Source organism: Epargyreus clarus, unplaced genomic scaffold (assembly GCF_041222505.1).
Source record: "Epargyreus clarus isolate Ecla_fem2 unplaced genomic scaffold, WU_Ecla_fem_2.2 ptg000031l, whole genome shotgun sequence".
Lineage (NCBI taxonomy): Eukaryota > Metazoa > Arthropoda > Insecta > Lepidoptera > Hesperiidae > Epargyreus > Epargyreus clarus.
Window position 1 is genome coordinate 10256315 of NW_027332236.1, and position 16562 is coordinate 10272876.

The 16562-nt window shown below is 37.9% G+C and overlaps 1 protein-coding gene across 1 annotated transcript in view; it reads right to left on the reverse strand.

Annotated features, from left to right (window-relative positions):
• Positions 1-714: 714 nt before the first annotated feature.
• The window catches only part of LOC140754657 (uncharacterized), a 52618-nt gene continuing 36770 nt past the window's right edge, over positions 715-16562 (reverse strand). Inside the window, exons 31-46 of the mRNA XM_073089678.1 lie at positions 16323-16457; positions 15207-15287; positions 14652-14754; positions 14163-14272; positions 12790-12917; positions 12508-12650; positions 12364-12429; positions 6728-6839; positions 6088-6172; positions 4525-4681; positions 3886-3972; positions 3683-3803; positions 3158-3270; positions 2268-2358; positions 1721-1785; positions 715-1208 (exon numbers count right to left, since the gene is read on the reverse strand). Coding sequence (XP_072945779.1) covers positions 1107-1208; positions 1721-1785; positions 2268-2358; positions 3158-3270; positions 3683-3803; positions 3886-3972; positions 4525-4681; positions 6088-6172; positions 6728-6839; positions 12364-12429; positions 12508-12650; positions 12790-12917; positions 14163-14272; positions 14652-14754; positions 15207-15287; positions 16323-16457 — 1699 coding nt within the window. The 3' untranslated portion in view covers positions 715-1106. The remainder of the gene's footprint in view (positions 1209-1720; positions 1786-2267; positions 2359-3157; positions 3271-3682; positions 3804-3885; positions 3973-4524; positions 4682-6087; positions 6173-6727; positions 6840-12363; positions 12430-12507; positions 12651-12789; positions 12918-14162; positions 14273-14651; positions 14755-15206; positions 15288-16322; positions 16458-16562) is intronic.

The window sequence follows — 16562 nt, forward strand, 5'->3', positions numbered from 1 at the left end:
ATTGGATAATCACTAAAATGGAATGAGAAATCTCGCACTGAGATCCGCATAAGCTAGAATCTCCTTACTATAATTTCGTCGTGTAGGCAAGTATCGTCTGGCGATGAGTCAAATGCGAGTCTCGTATGACATAATAGTAGGCGAGATTTTAGTTCTCGCCTGTGTGTAAACATTTTAATACGATTATGTTATGGCGATGAGTGCTTGCGATAGTCACTTACGATATCTCGTCCCGGAACGTTAAAGAAACACTCTCCATCTAAATGGCTCTTTAGAAGTATTTGTCACTTGCAATAATGGTGAAGAAACATCGGTCGGTAACTTGTCTACGTTAAAGTTAGTTTCAAATGTGAAGTCTACCAATCACTGTGAAATAAATGTTTGCGTATATTTACTAGCTTTTTCTGTTTCGAAATGTATGTCTGTGTCGTAATTAATCGTATATTCGTTTTGAACTGTGGTTTGGACTATTAGATATTATTTTATTTGATAGTACGTAACATATATTTACGTGGTTATCTACATTAATTACAATTAGTGCGTTGGTTGCATGCCTTTTTAACGATAAATTACAAGAAGTTCAATTACAATCACGCACAACTATAAAATAATGAAAAATACTAATCTAAATCATTCCATATTGAGAAGACTATGTCCGGCAGTGGCATAGAAATGGGTTAATAAAAGTGATAAAAATAAAAAATCATAACAGTATATTAGAAAATCATACATTTATTTTTTAAAAGCGTACAATAAGTTTACAATTCTGTTGGTCAGCAATAATAAATTCATATTAGAAACATAGATTAGTAAAGATACTTCGCCGCCTTGAAATTGAATGAAACTACGAACGGCTTATTAGTAAGTTCTTTTTTTGAATTCTTGACAAATAAAAACATTTTTAGAGAAAATTTACGAATAAATAACTAATACTGCGCAATTTGCATAATAAATAATTATTTAAAATATTTTTGGGACATTTTAGCACGCAGACGTGGCAAAACTTTTTTACGCAACTATTACAATTCTCAAAACTGGGTACATTTTCTTGTTAGGAGTGAGTAATCTTTACTAATCTATGACTAGAAATGATAATTTGATTAGCATTAATATTGGTAATAGTTTCGGCGCACCCATTTCATTCGTGGACCACGCTGGGACATTATCTTCACTGAGGCCCCTATAGCCGCTTTTACTACCTCTTGGATCTAAACAAAAATATTAAAAAAAATATATTAAAAATCGGAACTATCCACACATTTATATGACGACTCGTGTGGCGGAGCGGTCACCATACCGGTCTGACGCGCGAAGCGTACCGGGTTCGTTCCCCGGCTTGACAGATATCTGAATGATGAATTTAGATATCTGTTCTGGGTCTGGGTGTTTGTGTCGTCTTTGTGTGTGTCCATGGCACCCACGATACAGGGAATCCAAGTGTAGGGATGTGAGTGTAGAAAGCGTTTAATTATTATTATTATTTATATACATGCAGTAAAATAGGCACTAAGACTAAAATTAGATGACAATCAATTGTTTTCATGTGGGTCATGGTGGGTAGACAATAAAAAAGAAATATTAAATACAAATCAACAAAACATGAAGAAAGTTACAGGTTTAATTTTATTATTATTTATATTTAAATTTAAAATTTTAGGTTTAACAAAAGTAACTTTAAGACAAAGACCAATATTATTATAAATTTATTAGGAAAACTTACACTTGACATAAGGTTTTGCGCGTTCCCAATCAACGTGTTCATTGCTTCTTTATCTTCCTCGGAGCCTGAAATATAACAATTATGCATTATAATTTCTTGCATTATATTTGTCTTGCACAAACAATGACAAGAACATATTAAGCTCGAGAACCAAATTCTCAATAAAGGAAGTTTCTGTACACAATCGAAATTGGCACTTTTAAATATTGAGTTGATGAGTTAATTAATCCACTTCAAAAAAGGAGGAGGGTTCTCAATTCAACCATACATATGTTTGTTCGGGGATAATTTCATAGTTTAAGAACCGATTTTGATGATTTTTTTTGTTGGAAAGAAGATATGTCCGCTCTTATTGGACACGCTGCTTACGTCATCCGCCAATATATATGTATATTGAGCGCCGACTTCAGAACTATGTATTAAACCAACATTTATTTCAATTATTTTTTACTTTGTAGTACCTTAGAAGTCCGTTGTAATTTTTGTTAAAAAAAAATTCAGCTATTCTTGTCCGTCATTCGTTACCATCGATAGGCGATCAACCCACCTTGCTGTCCCAAAGACGATCCCTTCACCGTAATTAACATCTTCAGCTGACCGCTGATCGTCGGAATCCGATCGCAAACTTGCAGCAGGTTCTATGAACGAAATAATATCCAAATATTAATATTTTTTTAAACATTAATAACCGTTGAATACATCTCTTCACAAGTGTTATACCACTCAGAGGAATTCCAAAAATACAATATATTCTTCCATAATCATCAACATTTACAATAACACATCTCTATCCAGTAATTTATCACACTTTCATTACAAATGAAATTACAAAAATCAGATGACATTTCATAACGCAAACTAAGATTGAATAACCAAAAAATATAAAAGCAGAATCACTATTGAAAAGTAATGTAAATTATCAACAACCAGCACTTATGTGGTCTATTAATGAATCAGTGTGATGTGACGTCTTATAACACAAGGTATACCATTTAAAGGAAGAGAGGAAACACTTCTGAATATTATACATATTTTTCAAAAATAGGTTTCACTTACAATATGAACTTTTTTATAATATAGGAATAGCAGACGAGCATGAAGGTAAGTAGCTACTGTCGTCCATGGACATATGTAAACAACCCCAGATAGGATTATATATTCCTACCTGAGCTCGGCCTCAGATGCGCCGCTACTCCTGAGGACTAAGCTGGAACGCCTCTGAAAAGTATGTCTCCCTTACCACACCCTTTTAACCATAACATAGCAGCGCTTAACACTACTGTTAATAGACAAAAATAGGTGTGGGTGTGTGCCGGCGGAGTCGAACCACAAAGGGTTCTACCTTCAAAAAAGTAATCTTTTACTCGTTAATTTCTAATTAACTGTTAAACCGAAGAAGACTTGCGCAACTACGGGATTATTAATCAGTCATCTTACCGTTCGGATCCTCATGTCAGTACATTCCAGAGCCAGTTTCCTCGCCAGTGCCGCCACCTGGTGTGACCCTGCAACTATCTTTTTCGAAGTCGCCAGCAGTTCACTCTTCCGATCTGTTTCAGAAACAATCATTCTTAGTTCATTCCATGTGATTATATAAGTCTTGTATGTATCATCATCATAAACCCATTACTGTCCCACTGCTGAGCACGGGTCTCCTCTCAGAGTGAGAAGGATTAGGCCATAGTACGCCGCGCTGGCCAAGTGCTTATTGGTAGACTTCACATACTATTGAGATTATTTTTTTTATAAAATCTTTCAGGTGTGCAGGTTTCCTCACGATATTTTCCTTCACCGTTTAGCAAACGATAATTAATCTTTAATACACACATACCTTTGTAACATCAGAGGTGCGTGCTTGGGATTTGAAGAGGCAGAGTTTCTTAACCACTAGGCTATCACTGTTTTTTGAACAAATGAACGGCGACCAAGAAACAAGGTATTGCTGTATAATATAAACCTCACCAGAATTCATGTGTTCGGAGAGTCGCGCCATCTGGACGGCCATCCGCTTAGCGACGGCGACGATCTCGTTGTCCCTGGCGGACCACTCCCGGACTGTGGCGTGGAGGTCCAGAGCTGCTGCCTGTTGAACCGAATCATTTAAATGTGGTATTAGTGATATCTTACACTATGTTTGCTACGCTCTAACGGACGCAGAAACTTACGTAAATCGGCTGGTTCGGTTCAGGCTGTTTCTGGAATATGTTTTCTCCGCCCAAGAACGATTCCACTTCACCAGTTGTTCGAAGAATCTAAAGAAAAAAATACATATTTTAGTAAAAAGCAGGAAATAACATTTAGTCCACATGATGATAAGCTACTGGATGTAGCAAGTTTAATCAATCCCCGATACACCACACCTGAGATTCACCACACCACGCCACATTTCTTTCTGCATAATAGTAGCAGTAAGCGCTACTATGTTCTGGTTTTAAGGGGGTGGTAAAGGAGGGAGGGTGGACTTTTCTGTGGCATTCCAGCCGAACTCCGGTAGAAATCTAATCCTATCTGGGGTTGATTACAGATGTCCATGAGCAGCAGTAGCCACTTACCATCAGGTTGACAACTCGTAAGTTACTCTTATATTATACTAGCTGACCCGGCAAACTTTGTACCTCCTCAAAATCTATTTATCAAATATATATATACATATAAAATATAGCCTATGTTACTCGTGGATAATGTAGCTTTCGAATGGTGATAATGTAGCTTTAAAATCGGTCCAGTACTTTTTGAGCCTATTCATTACAATTAAACAAACAAACAAAGTTTTCCTCTTTATAATATTAGTATAGAAAACGAACCTCGGCCGTGATGTCCCTCCAGTCAGGAACTCTGCTGCTGCGTAGTGTGGTGGTGGCGGTGAGCCGGCTGCGCGCTTCCGATAACGCTTGCTTCAACTCCGGATCGTTCTTAGCTTCTTGTGAACACAAACCGGCTTCGATCACACGCAGACCGAGTCTAGAAATGGAAACATTTTTTTAGCAACGATGCCAATGTAGCATAACGGATGGAATAGTCCTCGCCATACTGCTAGTCCGTTCTGAAGTTGTTGCGCGCAGGTGTAGTCAGAGAGCCAATGCGGTCGAACACAATTACAAGCATATACTCCGTAGTAACGTAAGGGCACACTAACGCGGGCGACAGGGAAGCGGAGGGTGCCGGAGGGTCCCGCGCTGTCTTCGTCCCGCGAATATCTACAATTTGCTATTGCGACGCGACTCTTTTCTATATTCAGAGCGAACTAGCAGTTTGGCGCGGACTATAAGTTATTATTGAAATCTTCTATGAATTCCTCATGAACATCTTTATATATAATAACGTTAATTGATTCTTTAAGCTACACTAACGCATTAGATTAACCTGTAATATTAGTTGTAAGTTGTGAATAAATAGATAAATACATTTCTGTAACCAAGCATTTTTGTGGTAGTAAATACATGTATTGCCAACGGAGGTGTGAGTAGTAAGCTGCAATACATCGGACACCCATTATCATCATTGTCAACCCATTACTGGGCACGGGCCTCCTCTCAGAATGAGAAAGATTAGGCCATAGTCCATCATAGTCCCCCTTTAAAACTATATATTAAGAACATTACAACTTAGTAAATGTTTTGTGATATTTTAGGGTTCCGTACCCAAAGGGTAAAAACGGAACCCTATTACTAAGACTCCGCTGTCTGTCCGTCTGTCACACGGCTCTATCTCCTGACCCGTAATAACATAGGTAGACATAATAATAGACAGACACTTAAAATATTTAAACAGTAAATATAAAGGTGGCCGCTATAACATCAAATACTAAAAATAAAAAAGTTGAAAATAAATGGGGGTCGCCATATAAGAAACCGCCATTTCTCGACGTTATTCGCTTTATCTATTAAACCGTAATAGGTGGACAGTTAACATTTTCACATTGTTTTTACTTCAGTGGGTGCTATAATAACAAATATTAAAAATAAAAATAAAATATGTAAATGTTGGTGGTACGCAAAACTGCGTGTACGAGTTCGACTTCATCATCAACATCATCATCATCATCACCATCATCGACCCATTATTGTCCCACTGCTGGGCACGGATCTCCTCTCAGAATGAGAAGTCCACCGCGCTGGCTAAGTGCGTATTGGCAGACTTCACATACCTTTGATTTTTTTTATAAATCTCTCAGGTATGCAAGTTTCCCCACGATGTTTTTCTTCACCGTTTAAGCAAGTAACAATTAATTTCTAATACGCTCATAAGTTTGAAAAATCAGTGGTGCCTGGGATTTTAACCTCGGACCCCTCGATCAAGAGGACGAGTTTCTTAACCACTAGGCTATCACGGCTGAGTTCGACTTTCAGTTGGGGAATGATTGTTACCTGGTGATAGTCCTGGAGGTGGTAGTACAGGTTTGCGGGTCGTTCTTTGCCGTCGATTCTTCTCGCATACGTTGTATTGTGTCTCCTAAAATATTGAGATAGATAAATACAAAGATTTTTTTACTAGAGTAATTTCATTTTTTGGTACAATTCATTATTAATAATTTATTTCGGACGTAAATCCATATTTTGTTTAGTAACAATTTGCTTTTAAAAGACTAATGTTAGTAATACACATTACACAAAAACACACGCAATTGAAAACAATACAACAAAACTACTACTTTATGGTTCGTCTTTAGTGGCAACATCGTTACATCTTGAAGGTGATAGAACCCTTTGTGGTTCGACTCCAGCGGCACCATCGCCAAATCTATTTTTGCCTCATAACTGCTCTGTTAAATACTGCTGTGTTCTGGTTTAAAGGGTGTGGTAAGAGAGACATACTTTTCAGAGGCGTTTCAGTTTAGTCCTCAGGGGTAGCGGCGCATCATTGGCCGTCCTCAGTTAGGAATCATATCCTATCTGGGGTTGATTACAGATGTCCATGGGCGGCACTACTTACCATCAGGTGGACCATGACGGGTGTACCATGCTCGTCTGCTACTCCTATACTATAAAAAAATCCTGTAGTAGTTACCGGCGGCTTGCGCGAAGTCCACAGGGTCAACGGAGCGGTCGCAAATCTCACGAATTCGGGCCATCGATTGGTTATACTCTGCTAGCAATTTCTTGTAATTGTTAACCGCCTCCTGAATTAATAAATAGTACAATTTAAACGCTTGTAAATATCTTTTGCTTCTAAAAATGCGTAAAAGCTCACCAAATATTTTGGTTTCCGTTTGAATATGATTTGGTAATCTGTAAATTATCTGTTTTGGCAGGAATTTCAGTTTTTCTTGTAATATAAACAAATTTCTGGCAAGCTCCTAGCCATAAAGAAATTACTTTTTAGCCGTTGCTTCTCCTTTCGATCGAGTCATGCTTATCCATATTTTTCAAAATGGAGGATTCGAAGGTAAGCCAGACTCCCGAAAATATATTAGATGAGCATAAAAACGACTATTTAAGTGTTGAAATCTAAAGTTGCATAAAAATTGAAATCAACTACAATTTTGAAAGTGTGAGCGTGGGATTTACGAGCATCACAAATATTTAAAGCAGGCTGCACACACATCTGCCGCAGGGCTAGGGTGTTAGAGTGTGATTAATTCTTGACTGCCTCCTTAGTCGTCATGCGTTTAGGCAATCAGGAAAAAAATCCGCGATCAGTCCTACGGCAAGGTGGCAGGGCAGACCACCCTTGGTCCTTTGATTACTTCTGCCGCTGTGACCTAAACAGATCAACATATTCTGGGTCACAGCCATAGATTAGTAAAGATACTTCGCCGCCTTGAAATTGAATGAAGCCACAAACGGCTTATTAGCAAGTTCTTTTTTTAATTCTTGACAAATAAAAACATTTTTAGAGAAAATTTACGAATAAATAACGAATACTGCGTAATTTACATAATAAATAAATAATTATTTTAAAATATTTTAGTGATATTTTAGCACGGAGAGATTTTGAGTGATTGTCTGATTTCCGTCAAAATCAGTCGTGTCGCTCGCGTGCTCCAATTAAGAGCAGAAAGTGCATACGAATCATAACATTGTCGCCGCGCCGCCGGCCGCGCCGCGTTCGTGCGATGACCCAGTTAAAGTGCAAGGTGTTATAACCGATTATTTTATTTATAATATTAAGGTGCAGCTACACTTGTCGTAAGTATGGCTAAGCAATCCCCTATAAAATTAAAAACAGAAACGGAACATATGCTCTATGAAGCATATATGAAAGAAAAAGCTGAGAGAGAAAATCTTGAAGGTATAATTAACGACTTTAAGAGTCAAATAGCCCAATTACAGCAAGAAATCGCAGAGCTAAAAGCAGAAAAAAATACCACGAGGAATGAGAATACTCCCAATGAGCAGCCTACTCGTTCGGTAACATACACTACTGATGAGGAAGATCTTGCGAAAGAAACGGAGTGGATTAGACAAAAAAGCAGAAAAAAGAGGAAATTAGCGACATCACCCACTTCAATAGAACAAGACTCCGGTGAGAAAAAGGAGCCCGAAAGAGAAAAACCTAAAAAACTACCCCCACCACCACCCATTATAGTGGATGGCATAAAAAACTACCAGACATTCTACGATTTCCTGACTCAACATGTTGGTAACACATTCAACGTTAAAATGTTGAGTAAGGAAACAGTAAAGATTAATACAAGCAATGAAGACAGCTACAGGACACTGACAAAAAATCTGTCAGAGAACAAAATACTCTGGCACTCGTTTGAAAACAAACGCGAGAGGCCAATACGAGTCATTGCTAAAAAATTACACCATACATGCGAACCTACAAGAATAGTGGAAGACTTATTAGAAAAAGGATACAAGATTGTGGAAGCTACAAACAAGTTAAGATGGAAGAACAAAGAACCACTTAATATGTTTATGCTTACCTTTAAACATGAAGAAAACATAAGTAATGTGTACAATATAAAATCCATTTTAGGTTGCAAAGTAGAAATAGAACCACTGAAAACTCCAAAGTTAATTCCTCAATGTAAGAGGTGCCAAAACTATGGTCATACACATAAATACTGCGCAAGAGAACCAAGATGTGTCAAATGCACTGGCAAACATCTTACCACGGACTGTCAAAAACCGTCAGACGCTAAAGCTAAATGTATCCACTGTGGTGAAGCTCATCCCGCGAGTTATAGAGGTTGTATCGTAGCAAAAGAGATGCAAAAGATGAAAAATAAAAGCCAAAAGAAACTAACAAACCCTGAAAACCGTCAAACAATTTCAGAACAAAGAAATCCAGAAGCTACTGAGAAAAAAAACACTTTTGAAATAAACCAAAAAAACAATAATAAATCTTATGCTCAAGCAGCAGCAGCTAACAAGAAGGTACAACAACAATCAACCTCAAATAAGAGTAAAGAAACTGATGATAAATTAGGTCAAATTCTAAAGTTTATGACTACATTTAACGAACGGCTTAATAAACTAGAGAAAAATATTATTAAACATAGTAATAAATTATAATGGGTCGCATACTAAAGATAATGACATGGAACGCCAACGGACTACAGCAACATCAGAGCGAACTTCAAGTAGTCCTAGACACAAAAAATATAGATATCTGCTTAATTTCGGAAACACATTTCACCTCACAGTCACACATAAAATTCAAAGGATATGCAATATATCACGCAATCCATCCAGACAATTGTGCTAGAGGTGGAAGTGCTGTTATTATCAAAGATAATCTGTTTCATTATGAACAATTTAAACACGAAGAACATGATATCCAATCAGTGGCTATTGGTGTCGAAACTAAGGACTACCATATAACTATTGCAGCAATTTATTGCCCACCTAGATATTCAATAAAAAAAGAGAAGTACATACAATTTTTAAATAAATTTAACGAAAAATTCATCTTGGGTGGTGATTTTAATGCCAAGAATGTCTATTGGGGTTCGAGGTTAACAACTCCTAAAGGCAAAGAATTATTCAATGCCTTGAAACATTTGAAATGTGAAGTTATATCAACAGGACAACCTACATACTGGCCAACTGATCCTAATAAAGTTCCTGACCTGATAGATTTCTTTATATATAAGAAAATATCAGGAAGTCTCATGAGCGTTGAGGGTTCATACGATATGAGCTCGGACCATTCGCCAATCATACTAACACTGCATCAAAGCTTTGTACATCGAAATAGCCAGCTCGGCCTAGTGAATAAGCATACAGATTGGGAAAGTTTTAAGGTGGATCTCACACGTAATATAAACTTGCACGTTCCACTTAAAACTCCCGAACAAATAGACGAAGAAGTGGGTGGATTTGTTAAAATTATCCAACATTCAGCCTGGAAAAATACACCACAAGCTAGAGTGAGAGTCACACGTCCAACGTATACAAGGGAAATACTTGTCCTTATAAAGGAAAAACGGCGACAAAGGAGAAGGTGGCACCAAACGAGGTCTCCCGAAGACAAAAAACATCTGAACAACCTCACAAAAACACTTAGGAGAAAAATTAATCAATTTAATAACGATACCCTAAAAACCTATTTATCAAGCTTAAACAATGATCGCAGCACAGACTACTCACTGTGGAAAGCAACCAAAGGTTTGAAACGACCTATCAAGCAAATTCCCCCAATTAAAGATAAGTATGGAAAATGGATAATTGATGATATGCAAAAAGCTTCTCATTTTGCCCTTCATCTAGAAAAAATCTTCCAACCAAATGAAGGAGAATATAGTGATTATAGTAGTCACTGTATAGAGCAGACAGAGCTAGATATTAAATTTGTGACCCCAAAAGAAGTGTCAACAGAGATACAACGCAACATTAATCCTAAAAAAGCTCCTGGATTCGACCTGATTACAGGTGAGGTTATGAAGAACCTTCCTAGAAAAGCTGTAATCAAGTTAACTTCCCTAATAAATGCTTCATTCAGAATTCAATATGTTCCAGACTTATGGAAGGTAGCTGAAGTAATAATGATACCAAAACCGGGTAAACCGCCACATGAAGCTGCATCATACAGGCCTATCTCCCTATTGCCTATAATGTCTAAGGTCTTTGAGAAGCTCTTGTTAAAGCGACTCAAACCCATATTAGAACATAAAAACTTTATACCAGATCACCAGTTTGGTTTCAGAGAAAAACACTCCACGATAGATCAGATTCATAGGATCTCTAGTACAATAGAAAAATCATTAGAAGAGAAGAAAATCTGCTCTGCAGTATTTTTAGATGTAGCGCAAGCCTTCGATAAAGTTTGGCATGAAGGCTTGATATTGAAGCTAAGAGCAATGCTACCAAAGCAATTCTCAGAAATATTAATATCTTATATTTCAAACAGAGCTTTCCGAGTGAGACAAGGAGAAGCATACTCAGATCTCAAGCAAATAAATGCTGGCGTACCACAAGGCAGTGTATTGGGGCCGGTCCTGTACCTCTTATACACCTGTGACATTCCAGAAACAGAAAATAACATCTTCGCAACTTTTGCTGATGATACTGCAATTATAGCTGTAGGGAATGATCACGCTGAAGCAGCGGAGAATTGCCAAGTAGCTATCAACAAAGTAATCAATTGGACGAAGAAGTGGCGAATGAAACTCAATGAAACCAAATCAGTGCACATTGATTTTACAAATAGGCATCCTAATTATCAACCTATATATATTAACAATACACCCATTCCATACGCAAACACAGCCAAATATCTTGGCATGACCCTTGATGCGAAGCTGCGCTGGAGAGCTCACGTCAAGAAAAAACGTGACGAGCTGGAGCTCAAATACAGAGCTATGCATTGGCTGCTTGGGAAACATTCCTCGCTGTCTATATACAATAAAATATTGCTATATAAACAAGTCCTAATGCCTGTATGGACATATGGTATTCAACTCTGGGGCTGTACCAAAAAAAGTAATTTAAATATCATACAAACGTTCCAAAATAAAGTACTTAGGGGTATTGCAAATGCACCTTGGTATGTAAGAAACGAAGATCTACATCGGGACCTTCAAGTAGACCTTGTTAAAAAAGTGATTAGCACTTATGCTGAAGGCCATCAAAAAAGACTTCACCATCACGTCAATATCGAGGCGATCCAGCTCCTCGATACGACGGACTTAGTGAGAAGACTCAAAAGGACTAAACCGTTTGAGTTAGTGACATGACACAGTGTAGTGTTAGTGAAGAAGTGATAAGTGAACATTATAGAACACAAGAACAATGTGTCTACTCCTTTATGTGATAAGACAAAGAAGTGCAGTGTCAGAGGACGCCGCCTTCATTATATGATTATTTAGCAGTTTAAGTTAGCGTAAAATTACTCATTAGTCTTATAGTAGGCTAGATTGTAATAAATATAAAGTACCTTATTATTCATTCGGTACTTTATACAAGGAAAAAAAAAAAAAAAAAAAAAACTATTTCAATTCTCAAAACTGGGTACATTTTCTTGTTAGGAGTGAGTAATCTTTACTTATCTATGGTCATAGCATGGCAGGCAAGTGTGTAGAGATACTTGTGATATCGTCACGACCGTCATCCACCTTATATTGCCCCTGCGGTAATTATGTGAGTAGCCTGTCTAAGCCCATACAGTCCTACTACTACACATGTATGTTATAATAAGTAAATATAAATATTTAAACAGAATAGAAATGTCACAGTAAGTAAGATTATACTCGCCATGTTATTAGGAGTTTCGATTCTCTTCTGAGCGGCCTTCACAAGAGCTGGAGCCAGGAGTTCCACCTGAAATAAAGTAAAATACATTATATCACGTTTGGCAACCCTGGATAGCATATTGCTTCCATTGGTTAAAGGTTTCACCTGGTCCTTGGTTTGTATCAGGTCTTCACTGGGCACCTTGGAGCCAGCGTCAGCGACGAACCTAGCAGTCTTCTTCACCCTGCCCAGCTGTGCTAGTAACTCTGCTATCTTCTTGTCAAGAATGTACTTGCGTTTCTTTTCATCTGCAAGATATTAGGGATTGTGTCGGAAATCAGTTGTCGAGTGAAGGTTGTCGAGGAAGAGATTTGAGAGAATCTCCCTGCCAAGCTGTTCTCTAAAAAAAATCGCTCCTTGCCACATAAGGCTTCACTACAATCCTACCTGTTTCGGAATCAGCAATGATGTCCAAGTCTTCAAGTGGCTCGTCTTCCAGGAAGTCTTCTACAACCCGCGTCACCACGCGCCATGTCAGCATTTTGTGCAGCTCTTTTAGGCGCTCCATTAACAAGCTGTTGAATATAAAATTATAGATAAATTGTCGTCGACGTAGTAATATCCCACTGTTGGTTTTTTTTTTAGAGTAGCGTAGCAGACGAGCATACAGTCCACCTAATGGTAAGTGGCTACTGCCGACCACGGACATTCGTAATGAACCCCAGGTAGGATTAGATATTCCTACCTGAGGTCGGCCACAGATGCGCCGCTACCCCTGAGGACTAAGCTGGAACGCCTCGGAAAAGTATGTCTCCCTTACCACACCGTTCAAAATAACACAGCAGCGCTTAACACCGCTGTTATTAGGCAGATATAGGTGTAGCGGTGATGCCGCCCGAGTCGAACCACAAAGGGTTCTACCACCTTAAAATGTATGGGTATGGATGTCCTCTCAAATTGAGGGGTTTACGCCATAGTTCACCGCGTTGGCCAAGTGCGAATTGATAGACTTGGTTTTCTCACGATGTTTTCCTTCACCGTTTAAGCAAGTGATAATTAAGTAATACGCTTAGGGTTTCAGCCTTCACCAAATAGGTGACTTTACCTTAAGGAGGAAAATGAAGGAAAACTTGCTCAGACGGTGAAGGAAAACATCGTGAATAAACCTGCATACCTAAGAGATTTATAAAAAAAAAATCTCAAAGGTATGTGAAGTCTACCAATACGCACTTGGCCAGCGCGGTGAACTATGGCCTAATCCTTTTCATTCTGAGAGGAGACCCGTGCCCAGCAGTGGGATATGGGTTGATGATGACTTGGCCATTGTGAAGAATTGTGGCCAAAACTCTCTCAGGATTTTGTCATGAAAGGGCTTGTATGCTATACAAATTTAATAGTTTTGTGTAATACAGCGCTCTGTTCGTTTCATTATACATATGTTTCATACATGAGAGCTATACTTTTACCTGCTATACAAACCCTGAATCTAAGTCAAAAAATCTTTAATTAAAATAAACATTAATAATTATGTGACAGTTCCTAAGAGTAAAATTAATACACAAATTTATTTATTTTTAATTTAGTAATTTGCAATAATAAATACAACAAAAACATTATAATAATGAAAGTAATATAAAAAAGAGAATGAGAATATATAACCTTATATCTAAGTTAGTTAGCAATATCATAACGAACATCCCTAGACTATAGATTTGACGATATTCGATTGCTATGTACTTAGTATCATCCATCACATCGCCCTCATCCACAAAAATTTCGTGCTTTGATCAAATTCTACAAATTTCTCATAAAACTCATACCTTGCTTTCTCACTGTTGTATTTAACGACGCATTGTTCCAGAAGTTCCTTGGACTCATCCACCATCCCCTGCATATCAACCTTTTCTTCGCCCTTCATATCTTCTGACACCTGAAACAATAATAATTTGATTTCTGATATGATATATTTATATAACTTTCTACTTTTGAAGGTGGTAGAACACTTTGTAGTTCGACTCTGGCGGCACCACCGCCCCACCTATTGCGGCCTCATAACAGCAGTGTTAAGCGCTGCTGTGTTCTGGTTTGAAGGGACACATACTTTTGCAACTGTCGTCTATAGATATCTGTAATCAACCCCAGACAAGAATAGATTCCTACCTGAGGTTAGTCACAGATGCGCCGCTACTCCTGAATACTAAGCTGAAATACTTTGGAAAAATACAACTCCCGTCCCAAACCCTTCAAACCAGAACACACCAGATGGATTGCATGCTGCACTATTTGTGAAACAAATTAAATTAACGTACTTTTTCAGCTAACTCAATAATATTTCGGACTCCTTCGATTCCGGCAGTTTTAACTTCTGGCTTTGACGCAGGTTTCGTTAGCCACTTGTTGGCGAGATCCAATCTGAAATAAAAACAACAAAATAATATTATCATTTTAAGAAAGGGAACGCTAGTAAGGAGTATTCCGTGCATTTTGTAAAAACCGGTTTTCTTAATATATCTCACCATATCGATATAAACGATATACATACGGATCGACAGATGTACGAATGTAAATTACCGAAGGTAAAAATAACCCCGTTTTAAATATTATTCGACTATATTTCTATTCCACATACGTCTACGAGTATATTAACATTTTTACATATGTTGGAACTATTTTAAATTCAGTCAAAATGAGTGCATTATTCAAAAACATAAAATGGTAATAATATCGGTAATAGGCAGTTTAAATATTTAAAAACTGTCCTCCATATTGATATGAAATCCAGATATCGGTTACGTAATCGATTTTAATTATAACTATCGACATTCTTAATGGGTTTTCATAGGTCAGTTCTTAAATATACATACTGTATTTCTATGAAGGTCTTCTTCGGAGCCTCTTCTTTCTTCTCTGCAACTTCTGTGAAACCTGCTCGACGTCCATTTTCTCTGCAAGAAAAATAATATAAAATATTATAATACTGCATCAATAAAAGGATATATAAGGATTTGTGCTGCAGTGCTTAACACAGACTTTATAAGGCTTTGGCAGCAGTGCTTAACACAGACTTTATTAGGCTTTTGTGCAGCAGTGCTTAACACAGATTTTATTAGGCTTTGTGCAGCAGTGCTTAACACAGATTTTATTAGGCTTTGGCAGCAGTGCTTAACACAGATTTTGTTAGGCTTTGGCAGCAGTGCTTAACACAGATTTTATTAGGCTTTGTGCAGGAGTGCTTAACACAGATTTTATTAGGCTTTGTGCAGCAGTGCTTAACACAGATTTTATTAGGCTTTGGCAGCAGTGCTTAACACAGATTTTATTAGGCTTTGGCAGCAGTGCTTAACACAGATTTTATTAGGCTTTGTGCAGCAGTGCTTAACACAGATTTTATTAGGCTTTAGCAGCAGTGCCTAATACAGACTTTATTAGGCTTTGTGCAGCAGTGCTTAACACAGACTTTATTAGGCTTTGGCAGCAGTGCTTAACACAGACTTTATTAGGCTTTGTGCAGCAGTGCTTAACACAGACTTTATTAGGCTTTGTGCAGCAGTGCTTAACACAGACTTTATTAGGCTTTGTGCAGCAGTGCTTAACACAGACTTTATTAGGCTTTGTGCAGCAGTGCTTAACACAGATTTTATTAGGCTTTGGCAGCAGTGCCTAACACAGATTTTATTAGGCTTTGGCAGCAGTGCTTAACACAGATTTTATTAGGCTTTGGCAGCAATGCCTAACACAGATTTTATTAGGCTTTGACAAAATCCCCCACAGGGCAAGATGATCATGTGTCCCGACATTCTCAGTTCCGTGCTCGTATGTAATATGTGTACAAGATTTTGCGAAAATTTCGATAGTATGATTCAGAGACACGTAGTGCCATCTCTTGGCGAGTTGCGGGAAGTCGTCACAAGGTTAAATTAATAATAATTAGACGTATATTTTAAAAGGAAAACATAAAACTATTACAAGTTCCAACTCACATAATACTACAAACGAAGTCTTCGTAAGCGGTCGTGACGCCCTGCTTGCCAATTGCGAACATCTTCCACGTCAGCACTTCGTGGTCTGACGAGCCCACTTGCTTCACCAGCGCTTGAGTCTTGATTATCAATGTTCTGAAAATAAAGTGAGGATTGACTAACTAGCTGACGATGTGTGTAGCGAAGCTGTCACCACCTGAGACGCAATCGCGTCTGAGTTCATTTCCCGGCCAAACAAAA